Below are 21,770 nucleotides of genomic sequence, written 5' to 3' on the forward strand. Positions count from 1 at the left end.
AGGCAAGGCCTCTCTCAGGAGGGATGTGGTGCTGAGGCCGGAGCGAGGTGAGGTGCAGGCTGTGCAGCCCCCTGGGAGGAGCACGAGGGTGGGCACAGGCTGGGCAGGCGCAGAGGCTGGAGGGAGCCCGAGGGAGGAGGATGCAGGGAGAGGCCAGGCCTGGTGGAGCTTGGAGTTTACTCTAAATCAGTAGAAAGTCCTTAGAGTACTTTTAAAACTGGGGACAGCCACACGATTTGACTTACATTTTTAAGAGATCTGTTGGCTGGCTGTGGAGGATGGGTTTGGGGTGTGGCAGCGGGATGAGGAGAGAGAGGAATGAAGTCCTCGAAGGTGAGCCACGAGGGACAGTGGTGTCCCTTACTGCGGGGGAGCAGACCCGGTGGGGGACAACCCGGGGAGGAAGTGAGTTCTGTTTTGGACACGTTACTTCTGAGAGGCTCATGAGATGTCCAGGCAGAGGAGTCCTTGCTAAGGAAAAGTTCTAGGGGGATCTCTGAACGACTCAGGCCAGACAGACTGACAACTGAAGGAGGAGGGGAGAGAAGGGGTGGGCACAGAGTTCACACCAGGGACACAGAGAGGGGCTCAAGGGGCAGTGAGGAGGATTCCAGAGGGAGGAGAAAGAGGCTGAGAGGCCAGCGGGAGCTGAGGCAACTTCTTCCCGAGCCTCTGGGTGTGACTGATGGAACCAGCCCTGGGGTGGGGAGAAGGAATCAGGATGTCCTCATACTTTCTCCTTCACCTGCAGTCACCCCAGGTGGCTCCTGGATGAAATTCTCAGATGTCACTGCGTGGGAGGCCCCCTTCACGCCTGGAGAAGGCATATGCTGGGAAGTGGAAGTTCCAGGAAGGGCTGAGCCCCAAGGAGAGGGTTCACACTGGGATGGGTGGGGGAGGCTCGGCGTACTAGCTGAGACCGTTCTAGCTGTGTCCCAGCTGTTCAAGGGAGCACTCCCTGTCCTCCCCCCAATTGCCCACCCCCTGTCCGGCATCCTGCCTCCCAGCCCCTGTAATTACACTGCTTCCCCACGCGTGGTTTGCTCCCATTCCTTGGCTTCCAATGACCTTGAGGGATTAGAGGTAGAAGTCCCTGTTATTAGGGGTTGCTGCAGGGTGTGTATGAAGGAGGACATGAAAACAATGGTGGGGAGACCAAGGTCTGGGTGATCGATAAAGCCTGGGTGGCTGGGTCCTGAGCTGGGGGTCTAAAATGAGGGACACCACCATCAGAGGTTACACATTAGCCATGGCCTTCCAAATGGGTTTGACCAGTTAGGTTCGGATGTGATTCCTTGTGTGACTGGGCCGGTCCCTCCCCAGAGATTGGCCTCCTCTTCCCCCTCCTCCCCTATAAAGCCTCTTGGGGTTCCCAAGCACCCAGACTCAGCCGACCCCTGACTTTGGGGGCCAGGAGACAGGCAAGATGCTCAACTGGAAGCTGCTGGGGATCCTGGTCCTTTGCCTGTTTTGCTGGAGGTGAGCTGGGAATAGAGGCCCGGAGTGTGATTTGGGGTGATGGGGGACGGTAAAGATGAGGCAAGGGTGAGATGGATGCATAGGGATAGGGAGATCCTGGGACTTCACATAAGGGGGAGAGTTAAGGGGATGGAGGTGATGTGGGAAGGTGCATTTTAGCGCAGAATAAATGTTTTGCTGGTTTGGGTGTAGCTCCATGTGGCCATTTAGATCAGCATTCAGGTGTGGGGCGAGTATTCCTCAGAGCTGAGGTCCGTGTTAAGGGGGTGGAGGTCATCGTAGAGATGGGGTCTGGGTGCCACGGGGGGCCAGGGTGTAGACAGCTTTGGGACTGCAGACACATATAGCGGCCCTACCAGTGTGGTGTCCCAGCCACGGTTGGATGGAGCTTATGTGGGTGGAGCAGGGGATCCTGTCAGTTTAAAGTTGGTCCAGTCAATAGTTCAGGACAGCGTTGCATGTCATTTTAAGATCACTTTAGTATTTTGTGAATGTGTGAGAGTTGCTTTTGAGTTTTGTTTGTGGGATCAGCTCAGGCTGTGGTCCATCGCAGAGAGGTGATGCTCCCTGGGTCCGTAGCTACGGGGAGAGGGGGGATCCTCACAACCTCTTATCTTTCTCCTTCCTCCTCTACAGGCATCTCAGGCAGGGGAGACCATCCATCTCCCTCATCCACAGAGCCCTCAGAGGAGGAGGGCCCCCTGACATTGCCTCAGGGCCCCCCAATCCCTGGTGACCCCTGGCCATGGGTACCCCCTCTCTTTGAGGACCTTCCACCTCCAGGCCCCAGTCGTCCCTGGAGAGACCTGCCTGAATCTGGAGTCTGGCCTCCTGTACCCCCTAGAACTGATCCCCCTCAACCTCCCCGGCCTGATGACCCCTGGCCAGCCGGACCCCAGCCTCCAGAAAACCCCTGGCCACCTGCTTCTAAGGTGGGCCACGGATCTCAGGAGGAGCCAGATCTTGACCCACCCCAGGAGGAGTACAGATAATGGATCCCCCAGAGGCATCCTGAGCCTCTGCCCTCAAGCCCGTCTCTACCCTTCTGATTTCCCTTGAATTCTCCCCAATTTAGCCTAACTCCTTAATTCCTTTCCTCATTCCTTCAGTTTTATTCTGAACCCGGAAGGTGGTGTTCTCAATATTTTCTGTCCCCTCTTGAGATCGGTATTTAGCCCCCGCCTCCCCCTTCTTTTTCCTCAGACAGCCAAAGTGAACACCCCTACCTCACCTCCAGTCCTCTCCCCTCCCACCGCCTCTTCCCCACCCCTGGGACTCTCCGGGCAGGGCTGGCAGCACTGTGTTCTCTGCTGCCACCTGGTGGCCACCAGCTGGGAACTACCAGGAGACCATGGTGCTTCCATGAAATAGAAAAACAAAACCATGTTTTCTAATTTTGACTCTAGGCTGCGTCTTTGCCAATGAGCAGGACTTTGAACATTCAGATGCCCTCATAACAACCATGGACCTACAGAGATCTGGAAGTCATCTGAGTTCCTATCTTGCCCATATGCATAGGGATGTGGAACTCAGCCAGTGGAGGGTTGGAAATGCAACTATCAGAGTTACAAGGACATTCAGACCCACATTTCTCCCATTCTGGGATCCCTATTTTGGAGAGTGAGAAACCAAGTTAAGTGTCTCTTTAATAGCTTATGGTTTGCATACCTCTGGCTGAACATGAAAACTCTCCCAGGGGGATGTGGGCAGGACTAAGTTTTAAGGGGATCAATTTCCAGAAGCATATGTGTCCCTTCCTAAAATGAATCTGCCTGAAAACTGTGTTCTCCTTTTCCACATGCCTCCATTAACAAGTGACCCTTCTCTCACTAGACAGAGGAAGGCCGAGTTCTCTCGCCCACCCTGAACTGAACCTGGGTGCTCTTCCTGGAGCTACCAAATGAAGTCAATGGAAAATAAAAATCAGCCCTTTCCATCTCATGAAGAGATGAATTTTTAGTAGAAGTTTACTTTTCTGTTTAATCATTGTCAATATTTGTAGTTTTGATCAATTGCATCTTTTAATAATTGTAATTATAAACCCAGGGCAGAATAATGTTTTTTAATATAGTCTTATGGTCACAGGGAAATAAATTCCAATTTATTGATACGTACATATTTTTGTTATAGAGATATACAATAAAAGACTTTCCAAAAAGACACTAAAATACAAAAAAGGTGATACAATGAAAACAATATTTCATTAGGACCAAACTCTATAGGGAAAACGAAATGGAAAAAGGAACTAAAAAGAAAAATAAATGAGGGAAATTTGCTGACTGGCCAGTGGACTTGTTCACTTATTAAAAGGGTGTTAATGAACATGAAAGGGCTATGGTGTTATATTCCATCCACTACATTTAAAAGAGTGATGTGACTTTCTAAATATATAAGTATTTACAATTTCCCAGAAAGTGTACCCTTTGCAGTATTTAAACTGAAGATTAAAAATGTTAGTTGTTGACTTTAAAATGTGTAAGGGGTACGTAGTTTCCCCAAATTCTTTAAGGGTGTATTTGAGCAGGAAAGTTGGAAGGGCAGGAGCCCAGAGATCCCAATGGCCTGATGTCAATCAAGTGGCTGGCCAGGGTTGGGTTGAAGAGGGCCTAAAAGAAATGACGGTTCCCTGACCTTAAAATCCACCACTTTAGGACCCAGTTTGCTTACATGGTTAACTCCCATCAAAACCTATATGTGACCAGTTTGAAAAAAACAAAATGAAATAAAACAAAAAGCCCCCTAAGTTTAGAATTTGGAAATAATCTTAGAACAGGTGTGAATTGTAGGTGTGAGCCTGTAATTTAATAGGCCTCAAAGTGGACTAGATTCACTCATTCGTTCAATCATTATCTCATACCCTCAATATGTCCTGCAACGTCAGGTGCCACGGGGGAATATAATGAATAAAAATATACAGTTCCCATTCTCAGGAAGCTTAAAATTAGGACAGGGGAGACAGGATTTACATGCAAAGCTAAATGACAATGTCACAGGCTGTAAGGATGCATTAACTAAATAACTACATGAGTAAACATCACAGTAATAGCCTTGGCAATAAACGCCACGAATGCAGAAGAGAGTCACGCACGGGGAGCTGGAGTAGTCAGGAGAGGCTTCCTGGAGGCCCAGAGCGGCGCGGCAGGAAGGCAAGGCTGCGTGACCGTGGCCGGAGGACCGGCCAGGAAGGGGCAGGCCGGGGGCTGCAGGCGCAGGAGCAGGCGCGGAAGCTGGGCCCCCACAAGCCCACGCCCTCTTGCTTCAGGACTGGCCCTGAGCCTGTGCCCCCGTGTGTGCTGTTACAGCTCCCTGGAATGGCCGTCCTCTCCCCAGCCAGTTGTATTTATCTTCCGCGACACCTCTCCCGTGCTGCTCCCCACCCTCACCTCTACCCCTGCCTCGTGCGTGGCACCTTGTTCAGCGGTGCAGCCGTGCCTGGGACAGAACTCAGGTGGCAATGTTTATTCCCATCTCCCCTCCCCTTCTAGGCCCCGAACCTCTCGGAGGCAGAGACTGTGTTCTGTGCATTTCTTCTCAGACCCCGTCAGCATTTGGTATTTACATTTTGGTACCCAGCAGCCCACCTGTGCCTCCAGGCTCCAGGACATTGCCCTGTGCAGGAAGTGCTGGAATCACCTGGAAACTTTCTCCCCCACATCCTCCTTCCCTCCCCTTCCCCACCCCAACCCGGAGCCTTTATTGGATGATGGAGAAATGTCTTCTGAGCCCCGGTTGCCCTCTATGAGACTTTGCTTGGTTCCACACAGTTGCTTGGCCTCCTTCCCTTCCTGTTCCCACTTCCCCACTCCCTTTCCTTCCTCCCCACCCTTATAACTTTTTAATAAATCCCTTTTACTTGAATTTTTGTCTCAGGATCTGCTTCTGGGACATCCAACCTAAGACACAACGAACGGTTTGCTATAAACCCTTGCAGCCGCTTTTTACTGCGCATGTGCAATAGGGGTACTGTTGCCCAAGGCATACAGATTAAGCTCTCACTTAATTTGCACAATAACCCTATTGTTATCACCATTTCTCAGAGGAGAGAAACAAAGGCCTGGAGAGGTACAGTGACTCGTGCAAGGTCATACGGAGAAAAATGGCAAAACTGGGATCTGAACTGAGGCCTGTCCTGATTTTAATTACATTATCCCATCTCTTTATTCATCTGTGTAAATCTGACACAGAATACAGTGCCTGGGCCTGCATGGACACTGAATATGTTGTATTAGGATTCTCCACAGAAACAAAACCAGTAGAATATACATGGAGATTTATTATACGAATTGGCTGAGGATGCCCACAATCTGCCATCTGCAAACTGGAGAACCAGGAAAATTTAATGGGGCAATTTAATTCCAGTCCAAAGGCCTGAGAACCATGGGAGCCGATGGTTTTAAGTCCCAGTGTGAGTGCAAAGGCCCAAGAATCAGAGGACTGATGGGGTAAATCCCAGTCTGAGTCCAAAGACCAAGAACCAGGAGTGCCGATGTCCAAGGGCAGGAGAAGATGGGTGTCCCAGCTCAAACAGAGAGCAGATTTGCCCTTCCTCCACCTTTTTGCTCTGTTCAGCCCTCACAGATTGGATGGTGCCCACCCACATTGGTGAGGGCGATCTTCTTAACACTGTCTACCAATTCAAATGCTAATCTCGTCCAGAAACACCCTCACAGGCACACCTGAATGTAAGGTTTCACCAGGTCTCTGGGCATTCTTTAGCCCAGTCAAATTGACACATAAAATTAACCATCACATACATGTTTTATGAATGGCTGAATTCAGTAATGAATGGTGAGTTTGGGCAACAGAGAGTAGATCAAAATGTTTAAAGTGAAGGAGATACCTATATATAAATATATATATGTATAAATGTATAGAAATATATATTTTTTTGGCCTCATCATGAGGCTTGTGGGATCTCAGTTCCTCAACCAGTGATGGAACCCAGGCTGTGGCGGTGAAAACCCGGAATCCTAACCACTAGGCCATCAGGGAACTCCCAGAGTGAGGAGTTTATAGCCTGGAGAAGAAAGAAATGTTGTGGAACAAGTAGGTTGGGGGGAATTAAGAGAAGGTCTTGGTGTTCGGCTCAGGAGCTCATATCTGAAAGTCTTTCTCCTTAGCTAGAACTGTGTTCTTTGTGGGGAGGCACACATAACCTGTCTGGGGTACTGTGGCAGGAAGGTATGGGATAGAAGGGAAGAAGGAAGTCTGGATTCCTCAAACTGGCCCTCCCTCAGCAACTTCTCAAGCCAGTGCAACGGAGTTTGTTGGGAATGGAAAGAGAAAAACATTCTTAAAGGAGAGAGAAAATGAGGGAAAGAGCTGAGTCCCTGATGTAACCCAGGAAAGGATCTCAGGCTCTTTGCATCATTTCCACATTATGCTGATTTCCATGTCTTTCTCCCTTTGTAAAGTATGAGCTTCTTGAGGGCAGGGATTGTGCCTTGTCTGTCTTTGTATGGCTTACTTCTCTCCTAGTACTTGGCCCACAAGGTGTTCAATAAAGCAAATTATTAACCCCATTTTACAGATGAGGAAACTACTGTTGATAGAGGTAACTCACCTTCCCAGACAACACAAGTGCCAAAGTCAAAACTGGATGTAAGTTCCAAACCAACTCTTCCCAGTTTGACACAACAGGTGGATGAGTGGGAGAGGGAAGGGAAAGCAAGAAGTAATTGGAGGGCTTCCCTGGTGGCACAGTGGTTGAGAGTCCGCCTGCCAATGCAGGGGACGCGGCTTCGGGCCCCGGTCTGGGAAGATCCCACATGCCGCAGAGCGGCTGGGCCCGTGAGCCATGGCCGCTGAGCCTGCGTGTCCGGAGCCTGTGCTCTCCAACGGGAGAGGCCACAACAGTGAGAGGCCCGCGTACCGCAAAAAAAAAAAAAAAAAGAAGTAATTGGAGATTTTAATACCAATTAATAGGCAGCAGATATTGGTACCTAAAAATGCTGTGTTTATTAGCTGGGAGGAGGCTGAGTGGGACTGGATGGTATGGAATATTAACACAGGGGAACCCACTGTGCCAGCTTATCCATTTAGATTAGACAATGCTGATTCTTCCCCATCTGCCTTGGCTGACCTCACCTAAGAGTGACTGCGGTGGGGACACTATTGCATCTTATGTCAACATGGAGTCATAGAATTAAATAATAGAATAAGATCTCTAATAGATTTAAAGAACAATGACTCAGTACCTTGGACATGGCTGGTACAAATGCTTAGCCAATAAGAGAAAAGAACCTTGAACTGGTATCTTGGTATAATCTAATTATAGAAGCTGAGTTACCTTGAGAAAGCATTGGGCACGGCCCTCAGCCTTTGGGCAGGTGAATAATGTCTTTGTACTAGACAGAAGAGTTGGTTGTCTGCTCTCCTTTGAAGATCTCTAGGCAGGGAAACTCCAAACCACTCATTTGTTTGTCTATTTGCCCATATAATGGTCATGTATTGAGCATCTACTGTGTGGGGTGTTAGGTGATGGTGACAATCTCAGGGAGAAGTTTCAGTCCTCCCTGCCCTCGAGGAGCTCTGTGTCTAGAGAGGAAACAAAGATGTATTAATAAATCATGACAATAAAATGTGATAAAAGTCAAATTAGGGAGGGGCACACCCGTGCTAACTCCTCTGCCAATTTCATGTTTCAAACTCATCTGACCAAAGACTTGCTTTGGTATAAACTTAAGCTCTCTTACTGTACATTTTCTCCCTCTTATCTTTAATTAGCTGCCCACCAGGTGTCTAGCACTGGCTCAAATAACTTTTCGAATTAAACCAAACCTCTCTCCAAAGGTTTTTCCAGATAATACCCTTCTCTTTTGCAGCATAATCTCAACTGTGATGGGGACAGACAGGATGGTGTAGTGGTGAAGGCATCGGATTGTGACCCAATTCGTTGTTCCTACTCTGCCATCTGATCTCTGCGTGGCCCTGGGATGTGAATTTAGGAGATTTCCTTAATAATCTCTAAATTCCCACGCAAGGCTGACAGCCTCAGTTCCTCGTCTGTGGTGTTCCACGACCTACCACCAGAGGGCAGCATAGAGACTCCTCCAGGGCGTTTCCCTCCAGAGTCCTCCTTGCTGTGTCGCTAGCATCATCACTCGTCCGGCCTCCAACAGGTCCCACTAATTCCCTCTTCGTCGCCAAGGTGACTCCTCTAAGGTGAGTCAGGCACATGAGGTGAAATGAGGCAGGCGCTGGGGCCCTCAGGAAAATTCAGGCCAGGCTGCTTGCCCAAGTGGTCCATTCATTATCTATTCTTTCTTTCATTATTAACTGAGTTCCCTCCATGAGCCAGGCAGCGCTAAAGCTGTGGAACAGCGGTGAGTCAGAAAGGAGGGCCCCGCCCTCCGGAGGCTTACCTTCTCGTGGGGGTAGTGAACCACAAGCAGATGCATACAGGTTGTATGTAAGAGGCTATCACGTCCTGATAAGAGCTATGAAGAAAAGGAAGGCAAGAGGAAGGACATAGCGAATGATACGGTCCATGAGTGTGGGGATGGAGGGCTACAATTTCAAATAGGAAAGTCAGAGAGGGCTTCTGAGAAGATGGCAGGTCACAAGGACTGAATGAAATGAGAGACTGAGCCAGGTCATGTAACGATCCAGGGAGAAGAGGAAAAGCTAGCTGTGTGTAGCCTACAGCATCAGGATACCAGGCAAAGTCCCCAGCTACTGGTCGTGGGCATCATCTTAATGCACTGAACTTGTGTCTGCAGCTCCAAAGGATAAATAATAATTTCTGTCTCCTAGGAGCATTGAGAGAATCAAGATAAATCCTGCACCTGCAGATGTTTATGACGAGCTGATTGTTACACACTGTCGAGGAGGTGTCTATCCTTCTCTGGTTCTAGTCCTGGGGCCCCAGAGAACAGAGCTGGACATGGGACGCCCGCCTCTCCAATAGGATTCTGTGTTTACTGGTGTGTTAGCTGTGTGTGTGGGTGATGCATCAGGCACCAGGGACACACTGTGGGGTGAGAGAAGCTCCCTGCCTACAAGGAGCTCTCAGCCAGAGGGATTCAGACAGTCCGGGAGAAGGAGAGAGGATGGGCCCCTGCAGATCCCACCCCCTGTGAGGGCCACAGCCTGCCTAGAAGTCCCTCCTGGGACAAGTCCTTCCAGCCTCTCCTGAAAGCACATTCAGACTGCCTCAGTCCCCGTTTTCACCCTTCCCTGCTGGATCAGGAGGGAGCTGGGTCTCTAATCCTGGGTGACCAAAAACAATAAAATGCATGAATAGCAACAGTGGAAAGAATGACTATTTAATAGCTGAGCGTAATGAGCAGACAAGGAGTGCTGGTTTCCCTAGCACTCGCTCCACAGAACAGAGAAGAGGAAAAATATTATTGTTACTCTGAGAGCTAATCACAGCCTCTATATTCACCTCCTCACAAGACAGGAGGGCTGGTGGCCAAATCAGATGTGGCTTAAGGAGAGCTATGAAGTCTTGGACTCTAGGAGCATGACCGTCACTCAGCTGAATCCCTGCTGCTTGCAGGAGGGCAGGGGGGGGAAGGGAAAAGAACGGGGGTTGGGGGGACACATAGCCTGGTGGGCAGAGCCCCTGCCTGCCAAGTTTTTCCTCTACGGGATCCACTGGCTGAGGATGCTCCTTTGCTCTGACCCCGATCTTCACTCCCATGTCCCTGCTGTGGTACCCGGGTCCCTTGGAGGGTGCAAGCGGGGTTGCTAAGAGGGTGAGAACAGGGCCGGGAAGAGCAAAAGTAGATGCTCACCAGGCCAAGATCCAGGAGGTCAGTCCTAGAGGATAGAGTGATGGACCAGGGAGCTGAGGGGGAGAAGCAGGAAGGGTGTAGCTGAGTATGGACCACCCCATGGAATATATTTTGAGGGAGTGGATGTATTTTGATTGGGTGGAGACTGCCCCCCAGAGCAGCAATTCTCAGCCAGGGGTCACACGTTATGCTGGGGTGAGAGTCCCTGAAAGAGTCACTTAGGCGATTTTTTTACACAGCACTGCCTGCCTTACCCCAGCATCAGATGAATGCCTTGTCCAGGGGGAAATCCCCGCACTTCCTCTTCGTGGCCACGTGAGCGCTGCCATTTGTTAATGGAAGTGTGCTGTATCCCTCAGAGGAAAGAGCTCATCCAGGGGAGAGAAGAGTGGCTCAAGGGAGACAGTCACTCACGGGGAATGAGGGCAGGACAGACAGGCCCACGAGAGAGCACAGGTGGGTGGCTCTGTGTCAGAGCCCAGTTCACGTGCCTGCTGCCACTGCCCGGCTAGACCAAGCACTCTTTTTTTTTTTCTAATTTATTTTTGGCTGTGTTGGGTCTTCGTTTCTGTGCGAGGGCTTTCTCTAGTTGTGGCTAGCGGGGGCCCCTCTTCATCGCGGTGCGCGGACCTCTCACTGTCACGGCCTCTCTTGTTGCGGAGCACAGGCTCCAGACGCGCAGGCTCAGCAGTTGTGGCTCACGGGCCTAGTTGCTCCGCGGCATGTGGGATCCTCCCAGACCAGGGCTTGAACCCGTGTCCCCTGCATTAGCATGCAGATTCTCAACCACTGTGCCACCAGGGAAGCCCCCTAGACCAAGCACTCTTGGAGGCCAGGCCTTGGCTATCGGTATATCCCACCCAGCACCTCTAGTGGGCTTTGCAGGTAGTAGATGTGGTCGGGAGGGATAGAGGGCACAGAAACCAGAGAGGGGGGAGGTGTGTTCCAGAGAAAGGTAGAAGGGGGAGGGTGGCCTGGACACATTCATTCATTCTTTTGTTCCCCCAAATCACCAACTGCCTAAGTACTTGGAATTCAGTGGACAGACATGTGCCTAGCCCACTGCTGTGGAACCCACGGTCCAGAGCCAGAGGTTTCTGTCGCATTTTGAGGTCTCATGGGAGCTGCATAGATGAGGTACTACAGAATCTATCTGAGAGGAGGGTAAAGAAGTCAGGCGAGGTGGAACGTGGGTTCTGCCCTTGATCATCTACCACGGGGAAGGAACCACGAGGAGGGCAGAGAAGGGTAGACTAAAACTGAATATAGTTTAGCCAGTCACATGGGCTCACCTGGGCTAAGGAGAGTCCACCCTGTACAGGGTGGGCAGGAACCTCCAAATACAAACAAGTGCATTCTGTCCTTCTGCGTTCTTGGTCATGAGAGGGACCAGGTGGAGAGTGTGGATGACTCAGGGCCACCCATCCCCACCATGGGTAAAGCAACACCAGTGGACCCAGAATGTCAGCTTCCCGTGTGAGGGGGGATGAGTCCACCACAGGTGGAGGGAGTGTGATGGAGAAAGAGAGAGCAGGAGAGGAAAACGGCTTTGACTGAAGCAAAGGCAGGCAGAACCCACAGGTCCTGGAGCCCAGAGTGGCTCTGGTGGCCCCTTCACTACTCCCCACCACAGAATAACCTCCTCTTTCAGGCTTTTCCCCTTCTTCTTCTTCTTCTTTTTTTTTTTGTTTTGTGGTACGCGGGCCTCTCACTGTCGTGGCCTCTCCCATTGCGGAGCACAGGCTCCGGACGCTCAGGCACAGCAGCCATGGCTCACGGGCCCAGCCGCTCCGCGGCATGTGGGATCTTCCTGGACCAGGGCACAAACCCGTGTCCCCTGCATCGGCAGGTGGACTCTCAACCACTGCGCCACCAGGGAAGCCCTTCTTTTTTTTTTTTTTTTCATTCCCTTTCCGCCTCTCTCAAGCCTAAGCCTTAAGTCTACCAAGGACCCCTGCATGGAACACTTGTTCCAGAACTTCTGTCCTTACTTTCAGGCCCATGGGTGAAATGCAGAGAAGAAAAGGTTGAGTGAGAGGGACTTTCTCACTTAGGGTTTACTTTCTGAGACTTTGATGACACAGGAATTTGCACACATTCTTATAAGATTTAAGGAACCTCTGAAGTCTGTCCACGGACCACTGTCATTAATTTTTGGCATGGTGTCAGCTGCATGAAGAAATGGGGCTTATGTGGATTGGGTTTGAGTGCTTTTCAAATGCTTTTGCTGGTTATCAGCTGGTTCGGGCAAATAATTTAAACTCAGTTTTGTCATCTGTAAAATGGGGGAGAAAAAACATTTACCTGTAGTGCTGTTGTGAGGATTAAACACCAGAGCACGTGTTGAGTACGTAGGATCATATCCGGCCCACAGTCGGCGATCAGGAAATGGGGGTTCTCTGCCCCCAAGCCTCCTCTCCCCGAGCGGCTCTCCACTCAGACCCTTCAGTTTCCGCGCCCTCCTTTAGCCTGGTGTTATGATCACCGCCCTGCTGGTCCACGCGGCCCGTCCACTCCTCCAGCCCGCCATTCCTCTGCGTGTACGCTTCCCATGCCAACCCAAGCCAGCGCTCCTTCTAAACACACCTTCAGCACTGCCAGGGCCCTGAGTCTGAGCCATCATGCTCGTCTCATCATTCCTCAAGGGCCAGGGAGAGTCCCCCCACTTCTTCGAAGCCAAGTGCCTGCCCCATTTCTCCAGGCCCGTCTTCTCTCTACACTGTGAGTTCCCAGCTGGACTGCAGCTCCTCAAAGGCAAGGACAATTCCTCTTCCTTCTTGTTGCAGTTTAGGACCGTGCACCTTGAACCCGTGCCCCGTGCAGAACGCGGCAGCACAGAGCAGCCCAGGGTGGCTTGGAGGGGATGCAGCCCGCCTTCTTCAGATATGGGGCAGGGACAGGTATGGGAGGCACACGCTTTAAGCTTGGCCTTGTCTGGTGGGGTTTACTGGGCCTCCCACGTTCTCTCACTCAGTCCTCCCACTGGGCAGGGCACTCGCTGGCGGGGTGAGGGGTAGCCCCGGGGCTGGAGAACACAGCAGACCCGCCTGCATCACCGTGGGCCTCGTCTAACCGGTGAGCATCCCCAGGCGCCCTGGCCTTGGCGGTCTCTCAGCCAATGCCCTTTCCTGCTCCCCGGTCCCCATCAGCTTCAGATTTTCACGGCCTGAGCTGAGAGAGGGTGAGACCCAGGGACACAGCAGAGTAAGACACATCGGGGCAGATTTCAGGAAGAAACAGGGAGAGCGGAGGAGAGGGGCTCAGAGGGCCCACGTGTGGGCAGGCAGTGGAGGAATGGGGCGGACGTGGGTGGGGGACGGGGTGGAAGGGGTGGGCAGGAGGGCAGCGGTCAGGAGGAGGAACGTGGCCGCACCATTGCGTGGTGTGTGTGGCTGGAGATTTGGCGAGAGGCCCAGAGAGACTGTGCCTCCTTGAGCCCCCGCCGTCCCAGCCCAGGTTGGGAGGAGTGGGAGGAGAAAACAGGACAAACGTTGCCACCTGTTTATGCTGGAGAAGAATTCCCCACAGAGCGCAAGCCATTCCTCCTTTCCTGTCCACCCTCAAGGCTCCTCTTCTCTCGGCCACTCCCCTCCCGCTCCCAAGGCCCCCTCCCTCCCTCCCCGCTGGAGATGGAGCCAGTGAGGCCTGAGACTCTAGGGAGGAATTGACTTTCGGAAGGAGCGTCATCATTTTAAATTGAACCCTCGTGTGCACACGTGTCTGCTGCTCTGTAGGGGGTGGAGGGGAGTGGAGAGGAGACTCCTCCAGGTCAGCTGGGCTGGAGACTCGGGAGGGAGGGCCTGGGGCTGTGCGTGAGCCCATTTTAGTTGCCATCCCCCAGTGGAGGACACAGACAGGACATGCAGACTCCACCTGCCAAGAGCCTGTGCCAAGAGGGCCACATCCTTTTCCCATCTAATCTTTCTGATAATTTCCTATTCGATCCTCACAGAAACCCTGCAAGGTAGACATCATTTAAAATACTCCCAGGGCTTCCCTGGTGGCACAGTGGTTGAGAGTCTGCCTGCCGATGCAAGGGACACGGGTTCGTGCCCCGGTCCGGGAAGATCCCACGTGCCGCGGAGCGGCTGGGCCCGTGAGCCATGGCCGCTGAGCCTGCGTGTCCGGAGCCTGTGCTCCGCAACGGGAGAGGCCACAACAGTGAGAGGCCCGCGTACTGCCAAAAAAAACCCACAAATAAATAAATAAATTTATTTAATAAAATAAAATACTCCCATTTTACAGATGAGAATATTGAAGTTCAGGAAGGTTGGGTGAGTTGCCCAAAGCTGGGAGGTTAGCTGGGACTTGAACCCAGGTCATTCTGATTCTAAAAACCAGTAAGGGGACTTCCCTGGTGGTCCAGTAGTTAAGACTCCGTGCTCCCAGTGCAGGAGGCCCGGGTTCCATCCCTGGTCAGGGAACTGGATCCCACATGCTGCAACTGAGAGCCCGCATGCCGCAACTAAAAGATCCCGCATGCGGCAATGAAGATCCCGCGTGCGGCAACTAAGACCTGGCACGGTCAAATAAAAAAATAATAAAATATTTAAAAATAAAATAAAACCAGTGTTTTCTTTTTTTCCTCCCTACTGCATCAACCCTCTTCAGGGGCTGCTCTCTCACTGCCCCCATGGCCCCTCTCCCTTCCACTCCTATTTTGGGTGCTAGGGAACAGTCAAGGGCTAGATTCGCTGGTAGCCACTAGTCGCATGTGGCTGTTTACATTTAAATCAATTAAAATTAAGTAAAATTAAGAATTCAGTTCCTCCAGTTGGTCATACTAGCCCCATTTCAAATGTTCAGTGGCCACATGTGGCTCGTGGCTACTGTATTGGGCAGCACAGAGAGAGAACATTTCCATCATGGCAGGAAGTTCTGTGGACAGTGCTGGGCTGGGTCAGAAGCAGGGCAGGAGACAGAGAAAGGGAGAAATGAGCTGAGGGCTCCGGGGGTAGGGCTGCCTCTGTGAGGAGGCCAGGGCAGTGTGGGAATGAGAGTCCAGGCCAAGGGAGCAGGGAGAGGGCTGGGGGGGCTTGGGGAAGAGGCAGAGAACCTGACCCGACTCCCCGGTCCCGCCTTCCAATACTGATACTCTTGGCAATACCAGTGAGCCTTAATTGGCTGGGGTGGGGTCAGGTTCCAAGCGGAGGGAGGGGAATGCGATGGAGGAGGAACCACCCCCTCTTAGCAGGTCTCAGGGCTGTGGTCCCCCAGTCCTGCCCTTCATCCTTCAGGGACCCAGGATTCTGCTGACCCTCCTTGGTCCTACCATGGATCCTACCGAGACCAAGCTGGCTGCTTCCTGTTGCTCATCTAGGCTGGGCAGCCAATTAATGGGCGGCAGGGCCACCACCTTCCCAATTAGTCTTATTAGCCTCTTGCTCACCCAGTGGAGCCAGGGCCACCCCTGGGGGAAGGGCTGTGAGTGGCCTGTGAGTAACCAAGGCCCAGCTATGACAGGGGTCCTCAGCCCACGCCTGTCCCCGGGCTGAGGCCCTGGCGTCCAGCACCTGCAGGCCGTCCCTGGAGCCCCCTGGAAGGGAGAGGTCAGGGAACTGGCTTTGGAGTGCAGACTCCAAGGGTCCGCTCACTGATGGCACACGTAATAGCTGTGCGGCAGGCATGGTACTTGGGCAGCGACAGCAGGGCGTGGGCTGTAGGTCCTTATACTTGGAGGAAGAGAGTGGAAGCTGAGCGATGGGTCTCAAGGAAAGGGGGACGCGGATCCAGAGGCTGTGGAGGGCTCCCAGGTGGGGTTAACTGTGCGGCGGGGGTGGGGGTCACAGCAGGTAGCCGATACTGAAGGGAAAGTTGAAATGCCCACATCTGTGCATGGAGGGAGGACGGGCAGTCAGAGAGGCCAACACTGGGGAAGTCAGGAGAGTGAGGGAGCCAGGGACTGGGCCCTGTGGTGAGGGTGGTCGCCCCGGAGTGGGCGGCCTTCGGGGCGGAGCACCTGGTTCCAGGTTAAGCAACGAGGAGCCGGGGCAGGCCAGCCAGGTGGCCCCAGGGCCACAGGACCCCACATTGCAGCCACCCCTGCTGCTGAGTAGGCAATACCCAAACTGATTACTTCAGCTCCTCCCGGCCACACCAACTTCCCCTCCCGGCACCTACACCTCCGCCTCTCCTCCCCTCCCCACAGTGACTCCTGCCCGGGAAACGTCCAGCCCTGACATAAAGGCCCCAGGTGTCCACGAGCTGCTGTCACTCAGGAGGCCACACAGTCCAAGATGGGCTTCTCGCGAGCATCCCGGATAGGGCGTGTGGGAGGGCGAGGGATGTTGGCATTGCTGCTGGCCGGCCTCCTCCTGCAAGGTAGGGGGCTGGGGGCCCTGGGCGCAGAGACAGTGGGGAGAGGAGGGGGGCAGGAATGCAGATGCCAGGTCAGAGAAGGCTAGGGGGAGCCCTGCGTGGGGAGAGTCCAGGAGAGGACCCAGCGAGGGTGGAAGTGCAGGGGCTCTGGAATCTGATGCTTGAGTCTGGGGGCCGCTCCTCACTGCCTTGGCACCTCAGGCAAACTGCTTAAATTTACTGAGCCTCCGTTTCTGAAACTCTAAAAATGAGGCTAAAGTTAACACCTAGCTCTAGTTTCTCTATGAGTCTCTAATTAAGTAATGTATGCCACAGTGCTGTCGAATCCCTAGAGAGTTATATAATGCTGACTGTCGTTGTTATATTATTATTAGAGTGCTAGAAGATGGTGTCAATATTTAATAGTCATAATAATTGTTACCATTCATAGGGCCCTTTTTAAAAATTTTTTATTTTATTTTATTTATTTATTTTTGGCTGTTCTGGGTCTTCGTTGCTGCTCAGGGGCCCTCTGTAGCTGCGGCGAGCGGAGGCCACCCTTCATTGAGGTGCACAGGCCTCTCATCACAGCGGCCCCTCCCGCTGCGGAGCACGGGCTCCAGGTGCACAGGCCCTAGCAGTTGTGGCACGCGGGCTCAGCAGCCGTGGCTTGTGGGCTCAGCAGTTGTGGCTCGTGGGCTCCTGAGCGCAGGCTCAGCAGCTGGGGCGCATGGGCTCAGCCGCTCCGTGGCACGTGGGACCCTCCTGGACCGGGGCCCGAACCCGTGTCCCCCGCATCGGCAGGCGGACTCCCAACCACTGCGCCACCAGGGAAGCCCCATAGGGCCCTTTTTATGTGCGAGCCACTCCACTAGCACTTTCAATGCATTAGCTCGTTTGATCATTACAAGGATGGTGTGAGAGAAGTGTCCTCACTCTACACGGGAGGACACTGAGGCTTGAAGAGGTTAGGAGGCTGGCTCAAGATCACAAATTAGAAAGCAGTTCAGCCGGGATCCAAACCCCAGGCTGGGTGACTCCAGGGCCTGTGCTGTTGATCACGGTGACCTTGCCCATAGCCCCGTGGCTGTGTGGCATCGGGGGAGCAGAGGAGGAGCGCGGGGGGTGGGGTGGGGGGGTGGGGCCTGGCTGATTAGTGCAGAGAGTGAAGGGGGCGGGGCTGCGGGCAGAGCTGGGGTTTTGGCGTGGAGGTGGATGCATTGAATTTCTTTCTGAGGAGAGAATGGGGAACTCACAGAGTGTGGAGACCTGGTTTTTGGTGGGGTGTTCAAAGGAGGAATGGCAGTAATAAATCATGTCTGATGCTTTCTGCTTTTGTAAAGCACCTTCTGCATGCGTGGTCACATCTAGTGCTCACCGTAACGCTGTGAGGAAGGCAGGGCAGATGTGGCCTCTCCAAATGTGACCTGAAGTACGTGGCTCTGTCCACATCACTTGGGACCGGAGGTGGTTAAGGTGGGGAGTAGAGGAAGGGTGGGGGGAGGGTGAGCCTGGGTGAGGAGCAAAGGGTCAGTTAAGGAAAGAAGTAAAGGCAGAAGCGGTCAGATGTGGGCCTGGGGGCAGGCAGGAGCGCGGTGCTGGCCAGCGGGGAGACAGCTGATAAAGGTCAGGGGCCTCGGAGGAGGCTTGCATCCTCATGTCCCTGAGCTGGGCTCGGGGTGCAGGGTCGTGTCCTGCTGGTACAAGCGGGTTCTGAAGCAACAGCGCGTGCCCCCATGTCCCGGCCCCCACCCAGCTTTCCTGGCGTGGGCAGTGCCGAGGCGGGAAGCAGAATTTCCTTTCTGTACCCAAGCCTGGCCTCTCGAGGGGAAGCTGGCGACCCAATCATAGTCCTCCAGTGTCCTGTCCTCTACTGCGGTCCCCCTCCCCTCCCCCACTTTCCCTTTTCTCAGCGTCTGTTTGCCTATTTTCCCTCCCTTCTCAGTCCTCTGTGGTTCTGTCTTTCATCTCCTCCTTCCATCTGGTCCCACGGTCTCCCCCACCTCTCAGAGTCTCAGTCTCCCCCGCTCTCCATCTCTTTGGGGTCTCACTGCCTTTTCCACCCCAAACTCTCCCTGGGCTCCTCTCAGGAGAGATCAGAGTAGCAGATGACTGAGGTGGGTTTGGGAGGGGAGAAAGAAAGTCCAGCCTCTCTGGCCCTTGCTAACCACTACTTTCCTCCCCAGGGACCTTGGCCAAGAGCATTGGGACCTTCTCAGACCCCTGCAAGGACCACACGAGTATCACCTCCCCCAGTGACCCCTGTCTCCTGGGGAAGGGGGGCTCCAACAGCTTCAATAGCCAAAGTGGCTCCAGCAGTTCCAGCAGTTTCCTTTCGAGTTCCAGTGGCTCCCATGGTGGCTCCAGTGGCGGCTCCAATGGCTCCAGTGGTAGCTCCAGCGGATCCATTGCTACCCATGGTCGTTCTTCAGGGTTTTCGTTATTTAAGCCAGGAACGGGGTATTCCCAGATAAGCTACTCCTCTGGACCTAGCTCTAGTCTACAGGGTGCATCTAGTTCCTCCCAGTCAGGAAGCCTCAGCTCCCAGTCTGGAGGAGGCTCGAGCTCTTCTCTTTCCCAAACCTCCTCAATGTCCAGCAGCAGCGGCCGGAAGGTCAATGCCAAGCTGCGCCCCTGTAGTTCCGACATCCCTGACTCTCCCTGCAGTGGGGGACCCATCGTCTCACACTCTGGCTCCTACACCCCCAGCTCCCACTCTGTGTCTGCGGGTAAAACGCCTGTAGTGGTGGTGGTGGAGCAGCATGGCTCTGGTGGCCCCAGAGTGGGTCAAAGCATCCCCTGTAGCAACGGTGGCCTTCCAGGCAAGCCCTGCCCCCCCATCACCTCTGTAGACAAATATGGAAGCTATGAGGTGGTGGGTGGCTCCTCTGACAGTTATCTGGTCCCAGGCATGACCTACATCGGGGGCAAAATCTACCCGGTGGGCCATTTCATCAAAGAGCACCCCATGAAAGGCTCTCCAGGGGTTCCCTCCTTTGCAGCCGGGGCTCCCATCTCTGAGGGCAAATACTTCTCCAGCAACCCCCTCATCCCCAGCCACAGCTCTTCTAGTTCCAACATCTACCAGTCGGGAGCTTCCTCGGCCATCGTGTTCCAGCCGGTGGGCTCTGGTGGGGTCCTACCCTATGGCGTTGGCTCCAAGGGCTCTAAGGAGCCCTGCTCCCCCTCCAGCTCTGGAGTCCACAGCGGTTCTAGCCTTTCCAGCAGTTCTGGTTCATCTTTCCAGCCCTGTGGTGGTGTTTCCCAGAGGCCCAGCTCTTCACCAGGCACTGGCTCCTTCAGTGGCACCTCCAGCTCCCAATCCCATGGTGAAATCATCCCTCAACCCTGTGGCAGCAAGTCCAGCTCTTCTGGTCACTCTTGCATTTCTGTCTCCTCCTCAACATTGAGTAGGGGTCCATCTGGCTCTTCCCAACATGACCCCTCAGCTGGTGCCAAGCCCTGTGGCTTTGGCAGCTCTGGAACGATCCCCTGCCACTCCATCTGGGACATCCTAACCCAAGTGAAGCCCCTGGGGCCCCAGCTAGCTGACCCTGAAGTTTTCCTACCCCAGGGAGAGTTACCTAACAGTCCATAAAGCAGATTTTGCCTACACACAGGTGCAGGTATACACACACACACACACACACACACCCCATCTCCTAGGTGGGAGAAGTCCAGGGGCCCAGCCATGTGGGTAGCTCAGTTTTCCTCCACCCTCCCAAGAGAGCTACTCTACTTCCCCCATTGTCCCAGTGTGGCAGACTCTCTCTTATCAGCTCTTCTTTACCTCCCCAAATTGTAGGCTCCAAATCCCTTTCCTCATTCTCTCTTACTGTTTAGATTCCCATTGTACTGCAGTGCCCTCCCTGCCAGATACCCTCTCCCTAGAATTTCCTCTGCCATTTCTTTGAGACTGCATAGTCCATTGGCTAACCCTACTCATTCAGATTCTTGACTGGGAACCCCCTGAAATGACCTACAGTAACTCTGATGCCTGGACAAGCCATCCCCTCCCCACCCCCCTGCCCTCCCTTTGCCAAATAAAGCACAATCCAAACAGTTATTTGAAAACAATGACCATTTTTCACTGATCTCATTTCACCATCTGGTCAACCAGCATGATATGCTGTTGTGTTCTCACACCCCCAATTCCACTCCCACCCTCCATTATAGAGCTCACCACACCCTTTGTGAGTTCCCAACATTCCTCTTTGTCTCTCAAGGTCTCCATCTCAGTCCCCCTTCCTGGCTGCCACTTCCCTCAATGTTCAGAGGCTTCCCTGTGTGTAGGAGATACCAGGGTATCTGCAGAGACTGGAGCAGGCTCCCTGCTCTCTCTGGGTCCTGGACAGATGTCTCAATAAACTGTGTGAACTAGATTAGACTTTCTGCCTTCTTGGAGTCCTGGGTCTCCTCTTGGGACCTGAGTGATGCTCTCCTATGCCTCTAAAGGTCCTGTGTCCCCCACTTTCATTCATAAATTGGCCTGGTATTTCTTACATCTTACAGCTCCTCCCACAAAGGAGGAAAATCATAAATATTTGTTGAACTGAAAGCAGGGGTTTGTTGGTCTCCCAGATCCTTCCTCTCACATCTCTTCTCTCTCATTGCCTCAGGAAATCCATTCTTGTTCCACTGCCCATTCACTCTGCAGTCCTCCCCTCTCCTTACATAGAGCCCTAATGATTTCCTCCCCCTCCCCACCTGGCTCCTTCTCCTCATCCATTAGTTGGCCTCACCTTCTAGATGCCATCCTCTCTGGGAGTCCCGAGCATCGATTTTCTGGGTTTCTGGGACACCAGGAGCCTTGGGAAGGCTGCAACACAGCAACACGGACCAGATTCCTGGGGACTGAGTAGGAGCCAAGGGGGGCGTGGTTCTGGGAGCTGCGGGTGGAGGAAGTGAAAGACGAAGAGGACAGGAGCATGACAGGTGTGCAGCTGAGCACGGTGACTCACTGGCTTACATCGCAACGCCCCAGCCGTGGCAGAGCAGCGTCCTCCCCAGCAGTGTCCTCTCCACCTTCACACTCCTGCTGCCTCTGCTGTGGTCCTAGAGTGAGAGCTGGGAGAGGTGAGAGGGCTGAACACTACAGTGGGGAAGGGGAGGTGGCCTCCATGGGAGAAGACTGAGAAAGTGGACAGGGTGCCGAGGACCACACGACTATGTCCTGGAGACAGAAGGGAAGACACTGAGGCCAAGGAAGCTCTCATGCCCCAAGAAGGGGAGGGTGGGCTGTGCTCACCCTTA

The 21,770-nt window shown here is 53.2% G+C and overlaps 2 protein-coding genes across 2 annotated transcripts; both read left to right on the forward strand.

Annotated features, from left to right (window-relative positions):
• Positions 1-1,311: 1,311 nt before the first annotated feature.
• On the forward strand, positions 1,312-2,729 carry PSORS1C2 (psoriasis susceptibility 1 candidate 2). Its single transcript, XM_082638072.1, is given in 3 exon segments — positions 1,312-1,468; positions 1,470-1,479; positions 2,116-2,729. Coding segments are annotated over 3 exon segments (408 nt in total). The 5' UTR covers positions 1,312-1,426; the 3' UTR covers positions 2,472-2,729.
• Positions 2,730-16,329: 13,600 nt separating this feature from the next.
• Positions 16,330-20,115, forward strand: CDSN (corneodesmosin; the record flags this gene model as incomplete). Its single annotated transcript, XM_082638538.1, has 2 exons — positions 16,330-16,541; positions 18,704-20,115. Exons 1-2 carry the CDS (start codon positions 16,457-16,459, stop codon positions 20,113-20,115), a joined length of 1,497 nt encoding a protein of 498 aa, XP_082494664.1. The 5' UTR covers positions 16,330-16,456.
• Between the last annotated feature and the right edge of the window lie 1,655 nt (positions 20,116-21,770).

This window comes from Mesoplodon mirus, assembly GCF_964341445.2.
Source record: "Mesoplodon mirus genome assembly, chromosome: 12".
In the NCBI taxonomy this organism is placed as follows: Eukaryota; Metazoa; Chordata; class Mammalia; order Artiodactyla; family Ziphiidae; genus Mesoplodon; species Mesoplodon mirus.